General features: G+C 48.6%; 1 protein-coding gene across 1 annotated transcript in view; it reads left to right on the top strand.

Moving 5' to 3' along the window:
- The first annotated feature begins 1,309 nt into the window (after window positions 1-1,309).
- Window positions 1,310-24,045, top strand: part of PARVA (parvin alpha) — a 167,710-nt gene continuing 144,974 nt past the window's right edge. The window contains exon 1 of the mRNA XM_080815474.1: window positions 1,310-1,548. Within this exon, the coding sequence (XP_080671600.1) occupies window positions 1,413-1,548 (136 nt within the window). The 5' untranslated portion in view covers window positions 1,310-1,412. The remainder of the gene's footprint in view (window positions 1,549-24,045) is intronic.

Genomic DNA, 24,045 nt, shown 5'->3' with positions numbered 1-24,045 from the left:
TACTGCTTGTCAGTTTGCTGATTAGCTGGAGTGAAGGCGGATGTGTTATTTAAAGCTTTAGGAACATGTCCTAGGAAGGAAGCACGGGTTGGCCCTCTGGGGAGCTGCAGTGGGCACTGGGAAGAGATTCGAGGTCCAGGCAGTTACTCCCCTGTGGCTTTCTGTTATTCAGACCACCTGGCTTTTTGAACCCACTTCCTTGCTCCCTTGGTTTGTTTCTCTGCTGATCCCCTGCCTACTGCTAAAAACGAACATTACGGTAATAGAGTCTTCTGATCATTAAGTGCCTGACTTCTGACAGCAGTCTCTAACTTAGTTCTGATTCTTGATTGAGATCATCTGATTGGCTGCTCTCCAGTCAAACATTTGCTCCCTTTGGGGCCGGTGGTCACCCAAGGTCAACCAGCTGTAGCTACTTGGAGGAAACAGTTGCCAAGGGGGCTGTGTGAGAGGGAGAGACAGCCCCGAGAGCCCCAAACTTCAGGGGGGCAAGCACAAGAAAACGTGCCTTTTAATTCCTTCTAGCAAGAGTCCTTCAATCGGGGGTTTGGTGCCATTCCGTTATCCCAAATGAGTTTGGTTGCTGTTCGGTTGCTTTCACGCAGCAAAGCTGCGGGGTGCGGGGTTGTTTCACAGGAGCCCATGGTCGCACCTTCCCATTCAATTTCCACCAACATTTGTGTGATCCTCCTTTGTACAAGCCATTGGGCTTCCAGAAACCGGTAAGAAGAAGCCTCAGCCCTGCTCTAATGAACTTCAAACTTCTCACCCTGGGATGGGGGTGAAGAGGAGGCTGACCGCCATAGGTAAACGTAGCAACATGGATATATGCCTAAACACATTTTGGTTCATTCTCTTTTCCCGGAGCGGACTCACGCTCTTTCGTGGACACAAGAATGGCCTAATAACTGTCTAGGCAGAAATGCAGGGGAAGAGCGAGGTCCCCAGCCAGCAGTCCGGCAGGGACCCTGGGAGACAGAGCAGCAGGTCGCTCCGCTTCAGCCATCACCGAAGCCCCGATTTGCACCAAGATCCGTGCCGGGTGCCGAGCCCGGGGAAAAGGTGGCTGCCAGGCTGGAGAGCTCCCAGGCTGAAGGGTCTCACATACACACACAGACGAGGCCGCACGGCCTGCATGGGGGCAGATTTGGGGCACCCTCCGGCTGCTCCGGGCAGTCAAGGGGCGCGGGTGCAGGCCCAAACGGCCGAGGACCCCGAGCGCGCAGCTCCTTCCAGGGCGGAGGGCGGCGCGAGGGAGAGAGAGAGGGAAGGGAAAGGCGAGCGTGAGCTGCCTCAAATGCTTGGAATAATTCCGCTTCCGTTTGGAAAGCCGCAGCCTCAGTCCCGCCGCACCCGCCCAGCGCCAGCTCCGCGTCCCGGCCGGCCCGCGCGCGGCTGCCCGCTCCGCCGCCATGGCCACGTCCCCGCAGAAGTCGCCTTCCGTCCCCAAGTCCCCCACTCCCAAGTCGCCCCCGTCCCGGAAGAAAGATGACTCCTTCTTGGGGAAACTCGGAGGGACGCTGGCCCGGAGGAAGAAAGCCAAGGAGGGTGAGTGCGGCCCGGCCTGGCGCGCGGCAGGGCCGGGGCCGAGGGCCGAGGCCGAGGGCCGGGTCTCCGGGGCCGAGCGGGAGCGCGCCGCGGGTGCCCGGCGCCGTGGGGGCGCGCGGCGGCGCTGTGCGCGCGCTGCCCGGAACGCGGGGCCGGGGCTGAGCGCGCCCCGCGGCTCGTCGCCGCCGCCCAGCTTCTGGTGGCCGGGGGTGGGGGGACGTGCTGCTCGCCAGGGCCCGGCGGCACTGGGGTGCAACGACCCGGGGTCCGGAGACGCCCGCGCTGGGCTGGGGGAGAGACCCGCGGAGCCGCGGGAGGCGGCGGGGCCCCCAGGCGGAGGCGGCGCCCTCGGGGAGGCCCGCGCCCCCGCCCTCTCGGCGCCCGAAGGCTGGCTTTCTCCGAGTTCCTGCGGAAACTTTCCTGGGCGCCGCACTCTCGCTCGATGCCTTCGTTGGCCTTTGGGATCAGCTCGTTTCCTGGCCCCACGAAACCCCAGAAGCAGAGTTGGCCTCTGGATCTTGAGTCTGCCTCCCGGGCCCAGGAGGGCTCTATTAATGTTTGTTGAATGAATGAGTGGCTTTCCTAGCGGCCGGGCCCTGTGATAAGTGGCAAACTCTTACTCAAGGGGAAAGCCTGGATTAAACACTCAGCATCGCGTTGTGACCCTTCTGTGAACTCAGGAGTCGAGGGGTCTTGTAAAAATCATTTTCTTTTCCCCACCAGGGTGAATGGAAGTGATCTTGTTTTTTTTTCCAGGGACCATTTGCATGTAAAATACTTTGTCTCATTGGCAGAGTTCACATCTTGGTTTTTGGTTTGAAAAATGAAGTGACAGTTCAGAAGCAGCTCTGGTGATGTGTAGATAGAAGTTGCTTGGTTAAAATTTATCATACGCTGCTTGCTAGTTTGGGAATAATGCTTTTGAAGGCTGTGATGCTGCGATGTAAAGTGAGTTCGGTGTTTCTGAGTTACCTTCTAGTGTAAAAAGAACTTCTGTGCTGAGAGTTACCCAGCTTAACACAAAGGAGTGAGAAGCAGCGAAACACAGCCCCAAAATGTTTTTCCTGGTTTGGTTATTTTGGTAAACCACTGTCTGAGTAGTATATAGCTGGTAGCAAATCATGAAATCCTGGCTTGGAAAGCCCTTAATTACCCTTCTAACTTTTTCCTGCTGTAGTCCTGGTATGGGCTCTCTAGCTAGGACTAAACAGCTCAGAGTTTCTGAAGCTCCTGACCTACCGGGTGTGCTCAGCCCACTTTTGCTAACTCTTTAGAAAAGTTCGTTGTAAAAATACAGAATTTGTCTCCACCTAGAGAGAGAGAATATCTCTGGAGCCAGAAGAATAAAGCCAGAAAGGGTGGTAAGGAACCTAGGGCCTAGCGACAGACCGGTGGAGGCTTTTGCCACCTCGAGACCTGAAGGGACAAGAGGAGCCAAGGGGAACCCACAGAGAGCTGGAACTATGGAAGGGGGAGGGTGCCTGACGGGAACTGTGGCTGTAGAGAGACACAGCGGCTGGGCGTGATGGGGAGGTGGAACGAGGAGACAGTGGCACTTCTCTCTTCTTGCCCTTGAATCTCTTGCGGCTACTTCCCATTGGCTGGACCCAGGGGGAAAGAACCTGGACAGTGCAACCTGTAGGGGTCCGCTCCCTCAGGGCACAGAGCAGTGCAGCGATCATAGTGGGGAGTGCGGGAAGCGAAGATAACGAACAGACCCTTCCAAATTGAGTGGCCCAGAAACCCACACCGTAGCCTCATAGTCTAGTCCAGCCCACCCAGGTTAGAACGGGGTTGGCCCCTCCTTTGTTCTAGCCCAGACAACAGGTTCTAGTATTGCTTCTCCTTATTCTGTCGCCTACCTTACACTGTTAGCTCGCACTGAGCTGGCTACCAGCTTACTTAAAAACAGTTTCATGTTTGTGGCTCCTGAACCGTTCCCTTCCCTGTCTCAGATTTACTCTGTTGGGTTTTTGAAAAAAAAATTTTTTTTAAAAATTTATTTTGACAGAGATCACAAGTAGGCAGAGAGGCAGGCAGAGAGAGAGGGGGAAAGCAGGCCCCCCACTCAGCAGAGAGCCCGACGCGGGGCCCGATCCCAGGACCCTGGGATCATGACCCGAGCCGAAGGCAGAGTCTTTAACCCACTGAGCCACCCAGGCGCCCCTCTGTTGGGTTTTTGAAATAGGTGCAAGCTCTTACTCTGTCCTTGCTATCCTTAACTGTTAAGTCCCGACTCTGTCATTCAGCCTATTAACTAATGCAGGTGATATAAATGGTGAGTTTGCTTCTTCTACAGGGGCCCACCACTACTCAGCCCCAACTGCTGGCCACTGTGGGTGGTAGTTCTGCGAGCCCAAAGAAGGCAGCTGGGTTGGTCTGAAATGACCGGCTCCTGGTGTGTGTGTGTGCTGGGTCTCAGTAATCAGTGCTTTCCCTGTCAAGGGCCCACTACACATCACTTCAGTAAGAGTAAGCCTGGATCTTGCTTTGGATCTTGCAAAAACTCACAGCTCTGTGCTTTGCAGAAACAGCTTTCTCCTACTTCTCCCCTACTAGTGTTCTAGAATGTGATTCCTCAAAGTCACTAGTGTGACCTTGAGCATTGAGTTCTCCTGGGTCCAGGGACTGCCATTCATTCACTTGACACCTGTTGTGATATCAAGATTGGAAAGACATAATACTTGTAAGAATATTCGGCCAGTAATATAAAAATATATCTTTTTACAAATGCCTACTACATACATCATAGAATGACTTTTGATATAAGTCATCATAGAATGACTTATAAGTCTAGAATGCATTAAAAGTAGTCATTACTCCTGTGTTTTCAATAAGAAAATAATAACTTTAGAAAGATAAAATAGAGGTTAAAAGCATGGTCTTTGGGACCAGACAACCTTGGGTTTGATTTCTGGTCCAACCCTTTATTTATTGCTATGACTTAGGACAACTTCCCTATCTCTCGAAGCCTCTGTTTCTTCATAAAATGAGAATAAAGCATGTAATATGTAGAGCATGGTATGAATAATAAATGGTAGCTATTAAAATCGATAGCTCAATTTGACATAGTCTTTAAAATTTGAAATAGGCTTTTTGTTATGGATTCTGGAAGATTCTACAGATTCTGCAGTTAGCCTAGGAGCTTATGACTATGAAGCTCTTGTAACCCTGCTTTGGTCCCTTGGGAAATTAGGGATTTTTTTTTTTCCTTGTACATCAGATACTCCTGTTTCTATAATATCATATTTCAGCATTATTTAGATGATTTTATTTATCCATTAGAGAGAGAGAGCGACGAGTGTGAGCATTTGTGCACAAGCAGGGAGGGGGCAGAGGGAGAGATTCTAGAGCAGATTTGCGCTGACTGTGGAGCCCCAGGTGGGGCCGGATTACAGCACGGAGAGATTGCGACTAGAGCCGAAATCCGGAGTCAAATGCTTAACCAACTGAGCCACCCAGGCACCCCCTATTTCAGCATTTTAGCATATATAGGCCCATTGTCAGGAGTTGTAGTTAAGTGGCTTTTGTTCTGTGGATCTTCTCTTTTGTGGTTCCAGCCCTCCTTTATGCTATATGCAGCCCTCTGGTATACCTTAGACTGGCCTTTCAGAGTCCTTTGCCCCAAAGGGTCACCTTTCATCTTTCTCCAGATCTGTCCTCAAGATTTGCTCTTTCCAGGGACACCATCTGAAATTGTATTTGCCAGTTGGAAGTGCCCTCAGCTGGGTTAGCGGCAATGATTATTCCTATCACTTACCCATTTATTTATTATCCCTTAGAGTTTGGCGTTTTGTCTGGTGCCCAAAGTATCCAATAAGGGCTTTAACTTAACAATTTTAAAAGAACACTGGGACTTACCACCATGGTTCTCATTAGCCTTCCAGTGTAACTGGGGAAGATTCCCCAAACTCTGCAGCATATTAATGGCTTCAGGAGTGGGGGGAACCCTGAGCCCTGCTGAGCAATTCTCTTTTTCCTGAATCAGTGTGCATTCTCATTTTCCAAAGTGCCACCTCAAACCCTCACCACCCAAGCTCTTCCCCACACCTTGAAATAGAAAACTGAGGCCCAAGTATGAACTTGTTCATTTTCCCTTTGCTCCCCCGGATCTACACCTCCTCTCACTCTCCTTGCCTGCCTTAGTCCCTTACAAAGAGGTCCCTTGTCCCCTTGTTTGTGAGGCCATTCATTTCTGCCCCCTCTCAGACTTGGCTTGGCCGGATTCCTTTGCTCTCATACCCTCAGTCTCTTCCATGCCGCTTGACCCCCTAGCATTCTGCAAATACTCTCAATTCCCATTTGAAGAAGATCTCCTGACACGGGTTTCTTCTCAAGCTACTCGACTGCAGGTCTTTAAAGAGTTGCCTTAATGGCTTTCTCTCGCTTATCTCCTAGTCACTTCTTGACCCACTGGCCTCATTCTTTCAGTAATCATTTACTGAGTGCCTCCCATGGACTAGGCATTGTGCTGGGATATGGCCCAGAAAAACAAAAAACCCCCACAAAATTCTCTGCCCTCGTGGAGCTTATATTCTAGTAGTGGAGATAGATAATAAACAAGATCAATTGGTAGATTGTGTGTGTTGTATTAGAGTAGTGACAGGGGCTTTAGAGCAAAATAAAGCAGGACAAAGGAACACGGAGTGTTGAGGGTTGAGAGGCGGTTGGCACTGTAAAATGGGATGGCTGGAAAAGACCTCTGTGAGAAGGATATTTCTGAAAGATCTGAGGGAGGAGAGGGAGAGAGTCATGTGTATGTCTTGGAGAAGAGCACTGCAGGCACAGGGAATGGCAAATGCAAAGGTCCTGAGGCAGGAGTGGATCTGATATGTGGAGGGTCAGTGAGGAGGTCGCTGTGACTGGAGGAGAGCGTGAGGACAGTTGTGGAAGGTGGTGAGGTCTCGGGTTAGCCGGAGGGTAGGGGCGGGTTGTGTAGGGCCCTGGAGGCCATCGTATGCCTGGAGGCTTTACTCAGTGAGATGGGAAAGTTTCAGGGGGGTTGTGTAGAGGAATAACATGACTGCACTTGTGTTTCAGTAGGATTGCTCTGGTGTGGTGCTGCGTGACCACGGGGGCCGAGCTGGAAGCAGGGACATGAGCTAGGAGGTGGGGGAGAGCGGTGGGGGCCTGGAGTAGAGGGGTGGGCGCTGAATCCTGAGTGTAGTTTGCAGATGTGCGGTGGGTAGGATTCACTGAGTGGTTGGATGGAAGATGAGAGGAGAATCGAGACGACTTCAGGGATCTGGATTTGAACAGTGGAGAGAGAGAGAGCTGACCGTCACTGAGCTGGAGCAGTCACAGGGAGAGCTGGTTTGGGGAGAAAGAGGGTGGGGCCTGTTGAAGAGAGGGGCCTGTTGGACTTCGCAGCGGCCATGTTGAATTCACAGTTGGTTCCGGGAGCTGGGCTTGGGTTCAGGGTGGTGGTGTCTGGGCTAGGAAGTAGAAGAGGCCCAGGGCCTGTGCCCTGAGGCTTTCAAGCATCAAGGACCCATGGAGAGAGGCTGAGCAGGAGGGGCCCTCGGATGGAGGAAAGTGGGAGCGCATCCGCCTGTTCCACAGTGCAAGCTTCACTGACTGGGGGCTCCCAGGACCCACCGTCTCTTTTTCCAAAACCTCATTCCACTTGAGCTTTTGGTGGCAGTTGACATTTCTTCATCTCTTTTCCTCAAAACATCTCCCTTGACCTTATTCGCACTGAAATTGCTCCCTGTGTCTCTGACTAGTCTTTCTCAGACTCCTCAAGTTTTCCGTGCCTGTTTACCCCCTCACACCATTTCCTGGGGCTCTGACTTCCCCAGCTTTGTTCTGTTTTGGGGTATTCTTTTTTATCCTCTCCCGTGGATTATCTCACTGACTCCCAGGGCTTCAACGACTCTCTGCCCATTGATGCTTCTCACATCCACGTCTGAAGTCCAGATCTCTCACCCGTAGGGCAGACACCGCTCTCCCCCATCTCCTGGGTCTCTCACGGGACCCTCCAACTCCACATGCCCTCGAGGACACTATTACCCATGCCACTTGCCCAGCCTGCTTCTCTCTTTCCACCGTCCCACCAGGTGCCCGCAGCCGTGGGCTCCCTTCCTCTTGGCAACCTCCTCTTAAAGGGCAAATAGCAAATATTGCAGACCTCGCCGCCTGCCCCCCACAACCCTCAGCCTGTCCTGGGTTCTGCCCTTGTTACCATAGACGGGAGGTGAAGGAGCACGTGTGGCTGTGCTCCAGCTGGACTCTGAATTTCATGTAATTTTCATGTGTCACAAAATGTTCTTTTTCAGTCCTCTTAAAACTTGAAGCTACGGCCCCGGCCAGTGGTCCCCAACCCCAGCCCACTTCCTGCCTTGGGTCCAGCCCCAGAAGTGCTGTTTGTCTTCTTTGAGATTGTTTCTTTCTTTCTTTCTTTTTTTTTTTTTTATTTTACCATTTTTATTTTCCACCTGAAATGTTGCAGTATCCACCCCATTGGTCTCCCTGTCTCTGGTCCTTTTCGGTTCAATCCACCTTCATCCTTTGGCCAATATACTGTTGTTGTTTGTTAACACCAGGATCACGCCCCCTCAGCTCGTTCATGATCTCTCCAGCTGCTCCTTAGTCACCCTTCTGGTCTTGCCTCTGTTTCCCTTTTAGGAAGCCTCCATTTTTTAGCCACACCCAACCATTCTTTATTCCCCCAAACACATCACATCCTTTCACATGTGTTCACCTCTATATGTGCTCTTCCATATTTCTGGAATGACCTTCGTCCTTTCCTTATACAACAAACTCCTATTCAGTCATTAAAACCCAGTTCAGATAGCCCCTTCTGCCGAATGCCTTCCTCAGCTCCCCGGGGAAGTGAGTGCTTCCTTCTCTGTAGTCCCACGCCCCCTTGTCTGTGGCTCTTTTGTGGCACTGGCCACATTGCCCTGTGGCCCTCTGTGGTTGTACGTGTCGCAGGCCATGCGGAGGGCCGGCCCCCATCCTGTAGGCCCCCTGCCCGGCGTAATATTTAACACATGATGATACTGGAGTTTCCATGCGATGAGTTTCCCCATATTTACCTTGGTGAAAATAGTCCCCCCACTAACGGGTTGTGTAATCTTAGGCCTCTTCCTCTCTGCCCACTTCTCACATCAGCGGATTAGGCTACGTAACCTCTCAGGGCCTTTGCAGCTCTGGTATTCTATAATTTCCGAGCTCTTATTTCACCAGGCTTCTCTCAAATTCAGTTTTATTGTCTGTGTAGGGTGGTCTGGGAATGACATCATCACAAAGACCTCTTTCTTTCCTCTGCTAATGAAGGCACCTCTGTGTCGGGAGGAGGAGATGGGAACGAGGATAAGCGGGCCCTGGCCCAAGGACACCTCCATATTAGGAATCGTTGTCTCATGGAATATCTCTATTTGGTTAACAAGCACAGTTCGTAATTATGTTTTAGCCATTAGTGCAGAAGAGATGAAATCCTCATGTAAACATGTGTAAGCATCTAAAATCACTAGTCACTGTCATGGAAAAAAGAACACGTTTGGGAGACAACAATGTCAGTATACAACAATTTCACTAATTAAAAAAACTTTTTAAGAATGAAATACTTCAAAAAGGGCAAAAATATACTGTTAAGTGTTCAGTGCGTTCTGCATCCTGAAATCAGGAAGAAATCCCTATGAAGGTTTTGTCTGACCACTGGAGCCCCCAGGACAGGGAGACCTCATCCAACTCGGGCCCTGGACCTCCTCCCTTCCCTCCTTTTCCCTGTGGTCTCTGAGCAGGCAGGAGTTCTGTCCGTCCTGCTCACGTTTGCACGGCACGTGTCTTTCCTAGCTTCAGGTACTTAACAGTTGCCCTACACAATGGCGAACTAATTTCCTGAATTGTCAGTGGGCATCTGATTCCTCCTGAGGGTGTCCCCAGCTTATTTCAAACTCTGCCCAAGCTCAAATGACAGTTTTGGTCCCCTGCTTTCATCCGGGCCTCAACTTCTGGCTGTGCACGTGTGTGTGTGTGTGTGTGTGTGTGTGTGTGTGTGTGTGAGAGAGAGAGAGAGAGAGAGAGAGAGAGAGACCTGCCTCCTCCCACCAGGAATCTCTTCATCCTTTGTGGAAGGACATTGTCACTTAGCCCTGCTCTTGGACAAGCATGCTAAGGCCCTCAAGACCAGAAGTTTTGGGCCCTAGAATCTCTGGGCAGTGATGGGGCAGCGGGGATGATGGCCTGCTGGTCAAGGGTAGAGACCCGTCTGACTGTGTAGATGCTGGCATTCTTTGTTTTCATCCAGAAAAGCTTGCTCTGTGAAAATGGCGATGCATGATTACCTGACGAAGATCGAATGATGGAGGGTTGAGGTAAAATAGCCTCTGGGCAAGGTTTGGGGGAGACAAAAGAAAGGTGTAGACTGAAGCTGCGAGAGATTCAAACTTCCTGTAATTCCCCAGAGCCTGCTGGTCGACCTCCCCGCCCGCCCATCCCCTCCTGCCCTTCTCAGCTTTGCCAAACCAGGGAAATCCAAACGCCAGCCAGAGCAGGGCCACCCTCATGACTCTTTAGTGAGAGAGCTCCACCCCCGCAGTGCTCCCCACTCTGACCCACTCAGAAAAAGGACCTCCTAAAGGGAGAGACCAGCTGGAGGCCCAAGCAGTGAATTGTAGCCGCTACTTCTGCGTGCTGGCCTGGGACACGCGTTTGCAGGGGGTGCAGATCGCCATAGGACTTGCCCAAAATCTGGTTCCACTAGCAGTTACTAAGTGGTAATTCTGTTTGCTGAGAACATGCCAGCCTGCCAGAGCCTTAGAAAACCTGTCTTTGTGGCTAGAGACCTTGTGTTCCCTTCAAACCAGCCTTAGGGAGAAGTTAGGCCAGGGACGGAGGAAGCAGTGAACTTAATCAGTTGAAACAAAAGTACTCTTCACTACCGCACACTCTCTTAGGGGAAGGAAGAAGGAACCAAATTGCTTAGCATCTAATTTTTTAATAAAAGTGTTTTTTCCCCCATTATAAAATTAACCCATGCTTTGGGGATTTATGGGAAAATAGAAAACGGCCATGTGAGTTCCACCTCCCAAAGGCAATCACTTAGAATGTTGATTTACCTCTGTCTATTCTTTTTCTTCCTTATAACTTTTTTCTTTTTAATAATTGTTAAGTATACCATGTATATTACATAGATCTCTATATCTCTTTTTCATTTATTGTATCAATATATTTTGTGTTGCATATCTTACTAAACATACTTTTTATGGGTGCGTAATATTCATTGAGTGAATGTCCTTTTGTTCACTTACGCATTTCTTTTGGTCCTCTTTTATTTTTTTTCTAGAAAGAATCCTACCTAAAACTTTTTTAAAAATGAAGAATAATTTTCTTTGGAGCCCCAAAAGTACAGTTGTAGGGTCAAAGGGTGACCTTTGGCTTACTTAACCCTGATAGTTTATCACTGATAACCAAAGAGAGATTCCTGCTTTTGAGTCTGGGTGGTCTTCCCCTTAGGCTGTTTGAAAGTAAAACCAACAGTGTTAGGCCGAAAGTTTCTGTGTGCTCCGGGTCAGCAGGACCAGGTCCCTGAGTTGCAGGATGGGGTAGGATGGGGGAGGGAGTGGGTCAGGGGAGTACAGAGTTCCCTCCCCATCAGTAACATGTTCATAGTGAGCTCTAGGATGGGCAGATCTTTATTTCAGAACGTTCTCTTGGGGCCATCCTTCATCCACATGTGGCCCAGTGTATCATCCCAAGTGTCTGCTCTTCTAACAAGGCCCAAGGTTCCTTGAGAATGGTCATCCTTGAAGTTGCCCTGAGAGTCCCAGCACCCCCCCCCCCCCCGCCGCACAGAGTTCTCACTCCTTCATGTGAGATCCAATGAAGCCTCGGTCAAGAAGTCCCTCCTTGTCTTCATCTCTCCCTCCCTACCTCCCAGCTGCTGAATTACCGGACTCGAACTCATCTCACCCCTGGTGACCACAAATGGGAAGTCATGACAAGACTGTGAGCTAAGGGCTCCGGGGGACAAATTAAGGTTGCCAGGGTTGAGGGCTCTTTAGGACACATGATGCTTGCAAGCTGGGTCTTGAAGCCAGAGGAAGAAACCCCTCCCTGCCCCAGGCTGACAAAAGAAGGGATAGGATTCAGGAGCTTTCAGAGTTTCCGATGGATTTTGACAAGAGCGGGCTGGGCTGATGCCTCCAGGGCTCAGTTTCCTCAACCTGCATTAGCAGTCAGGTGTCTCATTTCATCGGCTAAGAGTGGATCTGAGCCAGTTGGAGCATGTAATTATCACACCCAGCACCCCAGGGAGTGTTTCTGGGGAGTCGCTTGTGGAGGCGGACTCCTTCCCTGGGCGTGGTGTGTCAGAGCCTTTCGTTCAGCCGTGAACTCTACTCCATTCCCTTTGCTCATTCCCTTATCTCTTTTAAAATCCAGAGGGCCCTCCCCTCCTCTATTTTCCGAAAAACCCAGTCGGACCCCGAGGAGCAGAGGAGCCGTGAATGCAGTGGGTCCCCTGGGGATAATGTTGATGTGGGACTGCAAAATAAATGAGGCCACCGGCCTGTTTCTGTTCCCTCAGTGACACAAACCCAGGCTGCAGGGCTCCCCAAAACACCAGGGTGCGCCACGGGGCAGTTCTTCCAGGGATATATGCATCGGTAGAACCCTTCATCTGCCAGTTGTAGTATGACCTTGACTTTTCAACCTGAAGTGATTCTTCCTAAACCAGATTTTGGCTTAGCCAACATGGCTTTGGCAGTAGGGCGGGCTGGGAGTCCCTCTGGAGAGACACAGAGAGGGGTTCAGGAAGAGGGTCTGTGGTCCCAATCTCCCAAGTTAAGAGGACGGGGCATTCCGGGTTTGTTGGAGGTGACAGCGTCCTGAGTTCTTGGCATCTGTTGAGTGCCTGAGTTCTGAGTCTGAAGGGTTTATTCAAGTCCAGGGTGGGGTCTCAGATTCAGGGGCTTGGAGGCAGACACTGGCAGAACTCAGCAGGCAAGTCAGGGCCCTAGCTGAGTCGGTGAGGGGCGGAGGCAGGCTATGGGTGCAGTGCGGACTCTGGAATCCTTGGCGCCACAGGCGGAGGGAGGTGAGGAGTGTGCCAACGCTCACACAGGAGCCCTGACGCTTGCCTCAGTCATTGCCCCCACTCCCCTACACTCCAGGTTTGGAGATCAACTTTCCTTTTAGTGGAGAGGGGTTTTCCTATAAGCCTGAGCTGTCCCTGACTCCCGGCCCTAGTGGGGCTGACCTGTAGGCGACAGGTCGTTACCAGTGACAGCTGGGAGGAGCAGGGGCAGCAGGAACCCACAATTGCGATGCTGTCTGCAAAACACGAGAGGAGGGTAACACAGTTGCATTTTAAAGCAACCCAGGACACAGGCAAGTGCCGAAGTAGCCCTTTGCAAGGAGAAGCAGGTGCCGCTTGGCTGACAGTGGCAAGGCTTCTGCTGGTGGATTCAGTAGCCCCTCCAGCACACGTCCAAGGGCCTGGGGAACAGAACGATCCCTCCGCCTGCTTTTCCTCCACGCCTGTCATTATGGTAAATTGCAAGGCTCCCACGATGACTACAGAGCGGCAGATCGATCTGTTCCTTGTGGTTGTCGCTGTGCTCCCCGTGCCGGGGTGATGGGCACCCAGATTTCACACCTTGTAATGGCCCTGCCAGGGGTGGATGTTAGCACAATTGGGACCTGACACTTCAATAAATCTGAGACATTCTGCTGTGGAGATCAAAGTTCAGAATTGCTTAAATTGGTGTTGGAGCAGGTGGGAAACAGGAGTCCGGAGCCATGAATTGGATGGATAGCAATTGTCGTTCAATTTGTAAGGCCTGAGTGTCAGCTTTTCAAATGATATGACATCAATTTAAGTGATTTTGGGCTCCCAGCTTCCTAGCCTATTTAGTATGACTGGGATTCATGGTCTAGCTTACGGTCTTCAAGAGGGAGGGCTGGGAGGGGACCGCCCCGCTTCTATCTCTGGGGTCAGGCGGTTGTGTTTGGGGGGGGGGTTGGCATCATTGGGTTGTCAGTGTTTGTGGGAGTGCGGCTGACCATCTCACCTCCTGCCTGGGTGTGTTGGTAACCCCCCACGCCCCGTTTGCAGCTGTGACCTCTCTCCTGAGCTCTAGGCTCATTAGCACGTGTATGTCGCGGCATCTGTGGCTGCACACAGAGGTGAAGCTGCATTTTAACACAGGCCATGGCGTTCTCAAAGGCTTCAGATGAGGTGGGGGTGTGCTCTGCTTTCTGGTGGCAGTTCAAGTCGGGAGGAGAGGTGGTTTGAGCTCTACGAAGGAATTGGTACCTTTTTGGGGGGAGGGTGCAGCTTTACTGAGGTATAGTTCACCCATTTAAACAGTGTAACTCTGGTTTTTAGTATATTCACAGTTGTGCAACCACGGATGCAATTCTAGCACATTTTTGTCACCCCAGAAAGAGACCTTGTACCTATTAGCAGTCACCCCACCTTCCATCCCGATTCCCTTAAGCCCCCTCCCCCAGGAGCCACTAATCTATATGCTGTCTCCAGACTTGCCTATTTTGGACATTCCATATAAATGGAATCATATAATCAATATGTGTTCTTTTGCAACTGGCTTTTTTCACTTAGGTTAGTAGTTTCTTCCTTTTTTTTTTTTTTTTAGGATTTTATTTGTTTATTTGTCAGAGAGCATGCCTGCGTGCAGACAGTCGGGGAAGGGCAGGTAGAGGGAGAAGCAGGCTCCCTGCTGAGCCAGGAGCCCGATGTAGGGCTCGATCCCAGAACCCTGGGATCCTGACCTGAGCCTAAGGTTAATCACCTGAGCCCCTCAGGCATCCCCTTAGGGTAGTATCTTCAAGGTTCATCCCTGTTGTAGCCTATATCAATACTCTGTTCCTTTCCATGGCTGAAAAGTAGTCTGTTCGATGGATAATACCACGTGTTGTTTATCCATTCGTCTGTTAATGGACATTTTGATAGTTTGCACTTTTTGCTGGAATGAAGACTGTAGCTATCAATTTTCATGTACAAGTTTTTGTGTGAACATATGTTTTCATTTCTCTCGAGTACAAGAGAATATGTTTAGAATTTTAAAGAACTGCCAGGTTCTTTTCCAAAAGGGCTGCACCGTTGACCACTCCCATGATCAGGGCAGGAGGGGGCCAGCGCCCCCACAACCCCACCAGCACTTTCCTTTTTGATGGTCGCCATTGCAGTGGTGTGAAGTGTAGCTCACCGTGGTTCTCGTTTGCATTTCCCTGAAAGGTCATGAGGTTGATCATCTTTTCATGTGCTTTTTAGACATTTGGAGATCTTCTTGGGTGCCCAGGTCTTCAGGTCCGTAGAGTTCCGTGCACATCTCCTCAGTCGTAAGCATGAAGAGGGCTCTGGCTGCTCACCCAGAAAGGTACACACCAAGAAAGTCTCATCCTCCCATGTTTTGTTTTTTTCATGTTGGCGGGAGTGCCAGAGACTTGCCGCATCCTGTATGAGGTGCAATTCATCTTACAGAATGACTATATTCCTGAAATATTTCCTGTTAAGCAAATGATCATAATCCTGTTGTACCACTGGCTGTCATTATTACATTGGAAATTGATTGGAATAAAACTTTAGGCCCAGATTGTAAATGTGGGAAATTCCTGATGGTATACTATTACATTTCAAATAATCATACTAAAAACAATGAAAATACCATCAGGGCGTCAGGGGCAAGCACTTATGATGCTGTGTGGGCCAGACAACGTAGTACATACTTCAGATACATTAAGGTTTGACCTTCCTAACAACCCCATGAAATAGGTATTAATAGCAGCTTTGTCCCTTTACAAATGGGGAAAGTGAAGAACAGGGAGGCCAGGTAACTTGCCCAAGGTCAAGGCTCATGTACTAGTTAAGGTAACATTAGCTGCTATAAGCCCCCAGATTCTCAGAAGTTTAACATAATAAAAGCTTATTTCTTGCTTATAGCAGATCCCATGGCATCATTCTTTTTTTTTTTTTTTTTTAAGTCAACTCTACACTGAGTGCAGGGCTTGAACTCCCGAGCCCAAGATCAGACATCATATGCTCTACCAACTGAGCCAGCCAGCACACACCTGCAGCCCCCTTGATTGGATTGCCTTCCACGTGGTCATTCAGGGATCTAGGCACCTTTCATCTTATTGCTCTTCTTTCTTCGAGGTTCTTTGAGTCCTCACCAATCAAGGCGGCCTGGTGAGAAAGAGAGCAATACTTCAGTGGAAGGTTCTGACCTGGCAAGCATAGGCTTGATGCATATCACTTCCGCCCACTTAACCACTGGCCAGAGCTCCATTTTGTGGCTGCACATGAGTGCAAGAGAGGCAAAGAAATGTAATTGTCTGCCCAGCGGGAAAGGAAATGAATTCTGGCAAATGCATGTGTCATTTTGCCATCACTGGCAAGTGGAAGATGTAGGATTTGAACCTGGGCAGTCTGGCTCCGGAGACTTGGTCTTAACTAGAATGTTCTACCACCTTACAGTGAACAACAGCTCAAAGTCTGAGAAGAGTGTGGAGAGTTAAACCACTTTTTACTCTGTGTCCTTCCACTCTGGATGCTGTGCTTGGGAAGTCTATCATATTCTATCAAAGTCATTGTCTTTCAGTGCCAGTCTCTGTGCTCTACATTTTACATGTTCTGTTTCATTGAATCCTCACATATGCCCCCATGAGTTATAGGGGATTATGATTATTCCCATTCTCCATTCTCCAGGTGAGGAGGCTAATGCCCAGGACTTGGGTATGCTTCCCAGTGTAAGTAAGTGGCATGTCTGGTCTTCTCATGCCTTCACATGAAACCACCGACCACGGCAGGGTTTGAAGGGAAGGCGAGAAAGCCCACGTCACCAAATCCCAGCTAGAACATTGTTTGGATCCTGCTCCAGAAAGATCAGCTTCTACAAGGGATTTGTGGGACAATTGGGAAAAAACAACCACTCACTAGAGATTTGATGACATAAAGGAATCATTATTAACTTGTGGGGTGTGAGAACGGCATCGTAGTCATGTTTAAAAAGAAGGGAGTCCTTACCTTTTCCAGGTGCCTATGGAAATGTGCAGGGAATGGCTCGATAAAATGTCTGGAGTTTGTTTTGGGTAATGCAGTGCAGGGGTTGAGGTGTAGCTGGACAACAAGGGACCCCACGTTGCTCATTGCTGCAGAACGATGATGAGTACGTGGAGGTTGGCTGTACTGGCCTCTCACTTTGGTGTATATTTGAAATTTTCTGTAATAATTATAATAAAAAAGAAGACTTTAATGAGTGGACTTTCTGTAGCCCCTTTGTTTGTAAATGAAGTTATGGGGGTGGGCTGAGAGCACAGAGCACATCTGTTAATAGCTGAGCAGCAGGGGCACCTGGGTGGCTCAGTTGGTTAGGAGTCTGGAGTCCCAGGATCGAGCCCTGCACCAGGCTGCCTGCTCAGTGGGGAGTTTGCTTCTCCCTCTGACCTCTCCCCTCTCATGCTCTCTCTCTCTCTCTCTCTCTCAAATAAATAAAAATCTTCAAAGGAAAAAAAAGAACAGCTGAGCAACCTGCAAGGTTTCTAAAGGAGGCCTTCGGGTTGGGGGTGGGGGGCTCTGTTTGGGTGCCATTGGCCCGTGTTTGAATTCTGAGATTCTCCCAAAGGCAGTGTTTAGGGCCCGGGGAACTGAGCTCCTGAAGACGAGCCTGGGGCTTCCAAAAGGGAGATGCATGGGATCCCTGGGTGAGGGGGATCCAGGCAGGGGGTGGCCTCTGCCCTGGCCCGGCAGCCTCCGCACAGGCTAGCTGTGCAGCCTGCGACAGCTACCTCACTGAAAGGCACTGCACGGCCCCGGGCCCCAGCTGCACTTTAATTAAACAGCGAAAATCCATCAAAGACTCGGCCTTCTCAGTCGGCCAGTTCTCTGAGTCCCAGGTGAAGCCAGCTCTCGGCTGGCCGAGGGCCAGGGGGAAGGTGAGCTGCGGGCCCTCCCAAGTCCCTGCCTAAAATCAACAGCCAGGGCTCCGCAGCCCAGCTTCTGACCTGATGCAAATTAAGCTTGGCATTTGGAGATGGTATTAAATGTCCTAAATCAATATTCTAGAGGCAGGATCAGAACAATTAAAAACACTGATTCCTCCTCAGATCGTTGGCATATATATGAACAGAATTTGTCCGTTCCCTTTTCAGACTCAGTAGGTCAAGAAGGAGGGAGGTCGGGCTGGCGATGCTCTGAGCCTACTTTTTTCTATGCTCAGCATCTTTTCCTACTTGGACACGTATGCAACATGTGTCAGCACACAAGGGCATTGGGATGTGATGAAACATTTAATCCCTGCAGGAACCCCGGGAGGGTCCGTCATCCCCACTTTACAGATGAGCAGACGGAGACTCGGGTGAAGTGACTTGTTCAAGGTCTCTGCCACTAAGTGGTAGAGGAAGGATTTGATTTGCTTTCTTCAAGCTCAAATCCAGTGCTTTGCTCATGGTAACACAGCTGGCTTTTCTGCATAGTGTTGATTCTTCATGCATCAGTAATAATAAATAGTAACAATGGATTAACCATAACAAGAGTAACTGTTTAACACTTTAGTTTCTCTAGTCTTAAAAGATGTTGGCAGCTTTTCTGGTTTGTCCATTTGTTCAACCAATGTTTATTGAGGGGCAGCCTGGTAAGGAAGTTTCTGGGCTCTGGAGTGCACCAGACTGGTCCCACCACATGCTGGCTGTGTGACGTGGGACAAGTTCATCATCCTCTCTGAGCTGGGGCTTCCTCATCTGTAAAATGGGATGGTACTCCTACCATTCCCACCCCCCCTCCCCCCGCCTCTGCCATAGGGTTGTCATGGAGATGAAAGGAGTATGTGCTTGCAAAGTGTTTAAAGTAGGGCCTGGCTCTCTGTGAGTATTCTAGAAATCTGAGGCCCTGGCAGACACCGTCAAGGTTCTAGAGGAAGACCTCTATCTTTGTGCTCATGGCACTCACCTCTCGGGTTTAGCCAGTTAATATTTTTGCTCCTGTTTTCATCAAACTAGCTAAACATGTTTATAGTAAAAAATTCAAAGAGGCCCGAAATATAAACTGAAAAGGAAGGGCTCCTTTCTGCTTTCCTATAGTCAGGATTTAGATAGACTGGTGTAGCTTATAATAACAGTAATAATAATAAAAATAGTATATAATAATGTAATAATTGTGCATCAGGAATGTGCTGTTGTGCAAGCATACGCACTTGCCTTCTTTCTGCACAACTGCAATGCCATGGGAAAGGGTGTTTGGCACTTTATATTTTTCCTCTTACCTATTCATCCCTCTTGGGTACAGGCATACCTCGTTTTATTACACTTTGCTCTATCACACGTTGCGAATGTTGCATTTTTTTTTTCCAAATTGAAGGTTTGTGGCAACCCTGCGTCAGGCAAGTCTGTGGGTGCCATTTTTGCAACAACATTTACTCACTTCATGTTTCTGTGTCACATTTTGGTTATCCTTGTGATATTTCAAACTTTATCATTTGCTGCGGCAATCGGTGATCCGTGATTATGATGCCCGAGAAGCTCAGGTGATGGTTAGCATTTTCTGGCAATAAAATATCTTTAGTTTAGGTATGTACATTTTTAAAGACGTAATGCTATTGCATATATAATCATAGATTATAATATAGTGCAAACATAATTTTTATATGCACCAGGAAAACAAAAAAATTCATTTTACTGACTCTGTGGTGATAATTGCTTTATTGCGGTGGTCTAGAACCAAACCTGCATTATCTCCAAGGTATACACAGGTCTTTCACATACGGATTCACCTCATTTTTTTTTTAAGATTTTATTTATTTATTTGACAGAGAGAGATCACAAGTAGGCAGAGAGGCAGGCAGAGAGAAAGAGGAGGAAGCAGGCTCCCTTCGGAGCAGAGAGCCCGAAGTGGGGCTCGATCCCAGGACCCTGAGATCATGACCTGAGCCGAAGGCAGAGGCTTAACCCACTGAGCCACCCAGGCGCCCGGATTCACCTCATTTTTAAAACAATTTTATGCCTTGCCTGAGTGTGCCATAGTTAAGTTTAACCATTTCTCTGTCAATGCACATTTGAGGTTTTTGTGGTGTTTCGCTGCTCTGAACAGTGCCATGTTGAGCATGCTTGCAAATAAAAGCATTCTGTATCTGTTTGTCTGTATAGTAAGTTCTTAGAGATGGAATTGCTGAGTCAAAAATTTGTTAGGTCTAGATTTAAAAAAAAATTTTTTTTTTAAATTTATGTTAGGCCTAGATTTTGTTGGATATTACCAAATGGCTCTCGAAAAAGGAAATGCTGGGGAAGAGAAATGTTACCCAAGCTTTAAAACTCCTCTTTCTTGTGGAGAATTGAGTTTTGAAAGAGAGGATGGAAGTGAAAAGTCAACCTGATCTTTCATTTTACTGGGAGTGCTTTTCCTTGGCCACACATTTTTAGGCATCAAATTCTCAGGCCCCTGTCCTCAGTGCTTGGTACAGACAGAATGTTCTAGATTTTAAGGCAAAATCCTATATGTGCTTAACTGTCTTTCCACACGTGGGCCCCCTGACCCCCATTCTCTGAGGGAAGGACTTCTGTTCTCTAACTTTCAGAATACATTGGCCTCACGCTTTTCTGGAAAGGTCTTTTTGCTGCAGAGGTCAAGACTTCGCACTGGCGGAGAAAGTCCCACAAGAGCATCTTCAAGTGGATATCTGAGGCCAGGGTCTTGCTAAGCGTCCACCAGCCTGGCCCAGGCCTTTCGGCCTCCTTGAACTCCTCCAGGCCCAGAAACAGCTGGGTGCCGCCGATGCCCTTCCTTCTGCCTCCAACAGACTGATTTCCTTTTAGGGATGACTACTTCACCAACCCCCAGCCAACCAGGAGCAGAAAACCCAGTGACGAAGATAATAAATTGCGTCCAGGGCCACGGGCAAGGAGGGGAGAGGAATGACTCATGAGCCCCTACATCCTCCTGGTACATTCCAAGAGCTGCCTTCCTCAGGGCTTGAATCACTCCCTGAGAGCAACACCCTGACCAGACCAGACCGTGGAGGAAGGCCAGCTGTTGTTTGCTGGCTGGGTGAGGGGGATGCAGCCAGGGCCCTGGCTGGAAGCAAGTCCTGTTTTTTGTTTTTTGTTTTTTTTTTCCTCTGCGCCCGATCTTTTGAACGGGCTGGTGACCCTGGCTGCCCCTGGGAAGCAGGCACAGGGCAGGTCTGCTCTCAAGGGGCTCGTGGTCTAGCCTCTAGGGACCCCTGTCCTCCTATGCCTAGCCCAGCGCCCTGGTCTGTCTCCCTCCAAACCTAATGGTGTGGTGACCCTGGGTGAGTCACTTTGTTTCTCTGAACCTCAGTTTCTCCCCGAAAAAATGGCAAAGAAGAATTCAGTACCAATCTTTAGGGTTGTTCATAATTAAGGAGGTAATTCCTGTCCAGTGCTTAGCACGGAAGCCAGTGCCCCCAAAAACCTTAATGATACTTGTGATCGGTACCCCTGCTACCCTCCTCTTGACAATTTTGCAAATAAGAAATTAGGAAACATCATCTGGCTGTGGCTCTCACCCCTGCCCATGGTCTGTAACAATAATCGTGAACTTTAAGTAGAGCCTACTGTGTTGTAGGCTTTTACGTATGTTGACTCATTTAATCCTGCCAAACCCCATGAGTAGCTAAGTGATAGCTTCTGTTATCATCCCCATCTTATGCACGAAGGTACCGAGGCACAGAGACGTTGGACAGCTGACCCCTAGTTAGTCAGTAACGGAGCCAGGACTCGGACCCAGGTTGTCCGCTCCAGCAGCTGCTTTCTTAACCACTGTATCATTCGGCTTCTCAGTATACATTTGTATGTTTCTATAAGACCGTTTCCGAAGATACAGCAGTTAAGTGATATTTTTTTCTGCTTTGTGCTTGCATTAAAAAAAAAAGTTCGTTTTTCTCATAATAGCAACATAGCATTCATTATAACACCGGAAAGCAAATAGACAAAGGTCAGTCTTTGTCTATGGTACTATCACTTGACCGGTGGTCCAGATAAAGGCTGGTTCTTTTGTCGTTTGTGGTACTTTACGGATTGTGGTCCTCCCGTGTGTGACTGGTGCGTAGCTCACGTAACCTGTACCTCTCAGGGTGACAGCCCTCAAGCTGGTCTGTGCCCTGTTGACCTACACAGCTCCTGGGAACTCGTGCTTGGATGTCACAGCAATAGCAGATCGCTAGAAGTTTCTCAGTTATTTTCTTGTCGTGTGAAGTGACACACGGTTCACAGACTCATGCCGGTCTCTAAGCAGCCCTGACTTAGACACTGTTTAGATTTTAGCATTTTTATTTTCCAGTATTTTTGTGTTTTTTTTGTTTGTTTATTTTTAGTCTGTATAGACATTTCTTTTGCTCACTACCATTCCCATGACAATGTTTCTGTAAACTATTCTTGAGAATAATCTTTTTTTTTAAAGGTTTTATATATTTATTTGTCTCAGTGAGAGAGAGAGCACAGGTGGGGAGTGGGGGGCGGCAGGCAGAAGGAGAAGCAGACTCCCCTCAGAGCAAGGAACCTGATGTGGGACTTGATCCCACGATATTGGGATCATGACCTGAGCCCAAGGCAGATGCTTAACTGACTGAGCCACCCAGGTGTCCCAATTCGAGTATAATCATTTTTTTTTTTAAGATTTTATTTATTTATTTAACACAGCGAGAGAGGGAACACAAGCAGGGGGAGGGAGATAGGGAGAAACAGGCTTTCTGCCGAGCAGGGAGCCTGATGCGGGGCTCGATCCCAGGACCCTGGGATCATGCCCTGAGCTGAAGGCAGACGCCCAAGGACTGAGCCACCCAGGTGCCCCTCGAGTATAATTTTTAATGAGAATAATAATACTCCATCTGGAAAATGTACCATAGATTACTAACCCAATCCCTCTTTCATGGAGTTTCGTATGTTTTCAGTTAATTGACATGATAAAAATATGATGGTAAATAGCTTTAGTATAATTACTTCTCCATGTTTAATGTTGTTACCGTAGGGTCGATTTCCTAGAATGGAATGACTGGGTCAAACAATATAAAGCCTTTTAAATTTCTTGTTAGATATTACCAAATTACTTCTTTTTTAAAGATGTTATTTATAAGGGAAAGAGAGTGCAGGGGAAGGGGGAGAGGGAGAGAATCTCCAGCAGACTCCCCACTGAGTGTAGAGCCCAATGCAGGGCTTGACCCCATGACCCTGAGTTCATGACCTGGGTGGAAGTCGAGTCAGACACCCAACTGACTGAACCACCCAGGTGCCCCCCAAATGACTTTCTAAAAGGGATGTGCTGATACATGCTTCCCACAGTAGTCTGCAAGAGTGCCTGCTAACTATGTCCTTTTCTGCATTCATTCTTATTGTTGAATTAAGGGAACAATCTTAATTATTTTGAGTTTCTTTGATTACTGATGAGGTTGAACATTTTCCATGCTTGTAGCCATTTATATGTACTCTTTGACTTTATACTCAGTTGAGCACTAGGACAAAATGTTATGACTTGGCACAGATTTCACACTACTTTAGACTGGAAGCCAAAACCCATAAATAAAGTCTGTACCTATTGATGTATGGTATCTCCATTACTGAGGTCCTTCCCCTTTCCTCTGCTGCCAGAATTGGGGGATGCTTTTATATGATCTAGCTGGTGGTCCTCATCTTTAGAAAAACCCATCTGGGACCCCTGGGTGGCTCATTTGGTTAAGCCACTGCCTTCAGCTCAGGTCATGATCCCAGGGTCCTGGGATCGAGTCCCACATCGGGCTCCTTGCTCAGTGGGGAGTCTGCTTCTCCCTCTGCTTTTGCCTGCCACTCTGCCTGCTTGTGCTCTCTTTCTCTGACAAATAAATAAATAAATCTAACCAAAAAAAAAAAAAAAAAAGAAAGAAAGAAAAACCCATCTGATTCCTACCCAATGCCGTATACCAATAGTGTAGCAAGTATATGGTCTGAATATTTGAGTACCAGCCATGCCCCAAATTTGTATGTTGAAATCCTAACCCCCCGGTGATGGTGTTAGTCTCTGGGGCCTTCGTGAGATCATTTGGGGGAGATTAGCACCTTTATAAAATAGGATCCAGAGAGTGCCCTTGGCCCTTCCGCCACGAGAGGGCTCAGCGAGGGGGTGCCCGCTATGAACCAGGAAGCAGGTTCTCACCAGACACACCCACGCTGCTGCCTCCATCCTGCACTTCCAGCCTCCACGACCTGGAGCTGTATTTCTGTTGTTTCAAAGCCACCCAGGCGAGGGTGTGTTGTTGTCACAGTGCCCATGAACTAACACAGGGACTTTTCTTGAGTATCGCCAATATGTCCTCCACTGTTTCCTCTATTTTCTTTCTCTCTCTCTCTTTTTTTTTTTTAAATCTACTTGGGAAGTATTGCATGCTAGCTTGAATGAGTCAGTTTTTGAAACTACCAATCCATTGGAATTTCTGAGGTACTTTTGTTATAATTATGGGAAAAGTAGGAAGACCTTTTGAAATCTGGATGATTTGGACATTCTAGATGCCTGAACTTCAATATTTAACCATATTACTGTGTGTGTTA

Source organism: Martes martes (genome assembly GCF_963455335.1).
Source record: "Martes martes genome assembly, chromosome: 10".
Classification (NCBI taxonomy): Eukaryota; Metazoa; Chordata; class Mammalia; order Carnivora; family Mustelidae; genus Martes; species Martes martes.
Note: the sequence above shows the minus strand (reverse complement) of the source record. Positions and strands in the feature narration are given on the sequence as shown.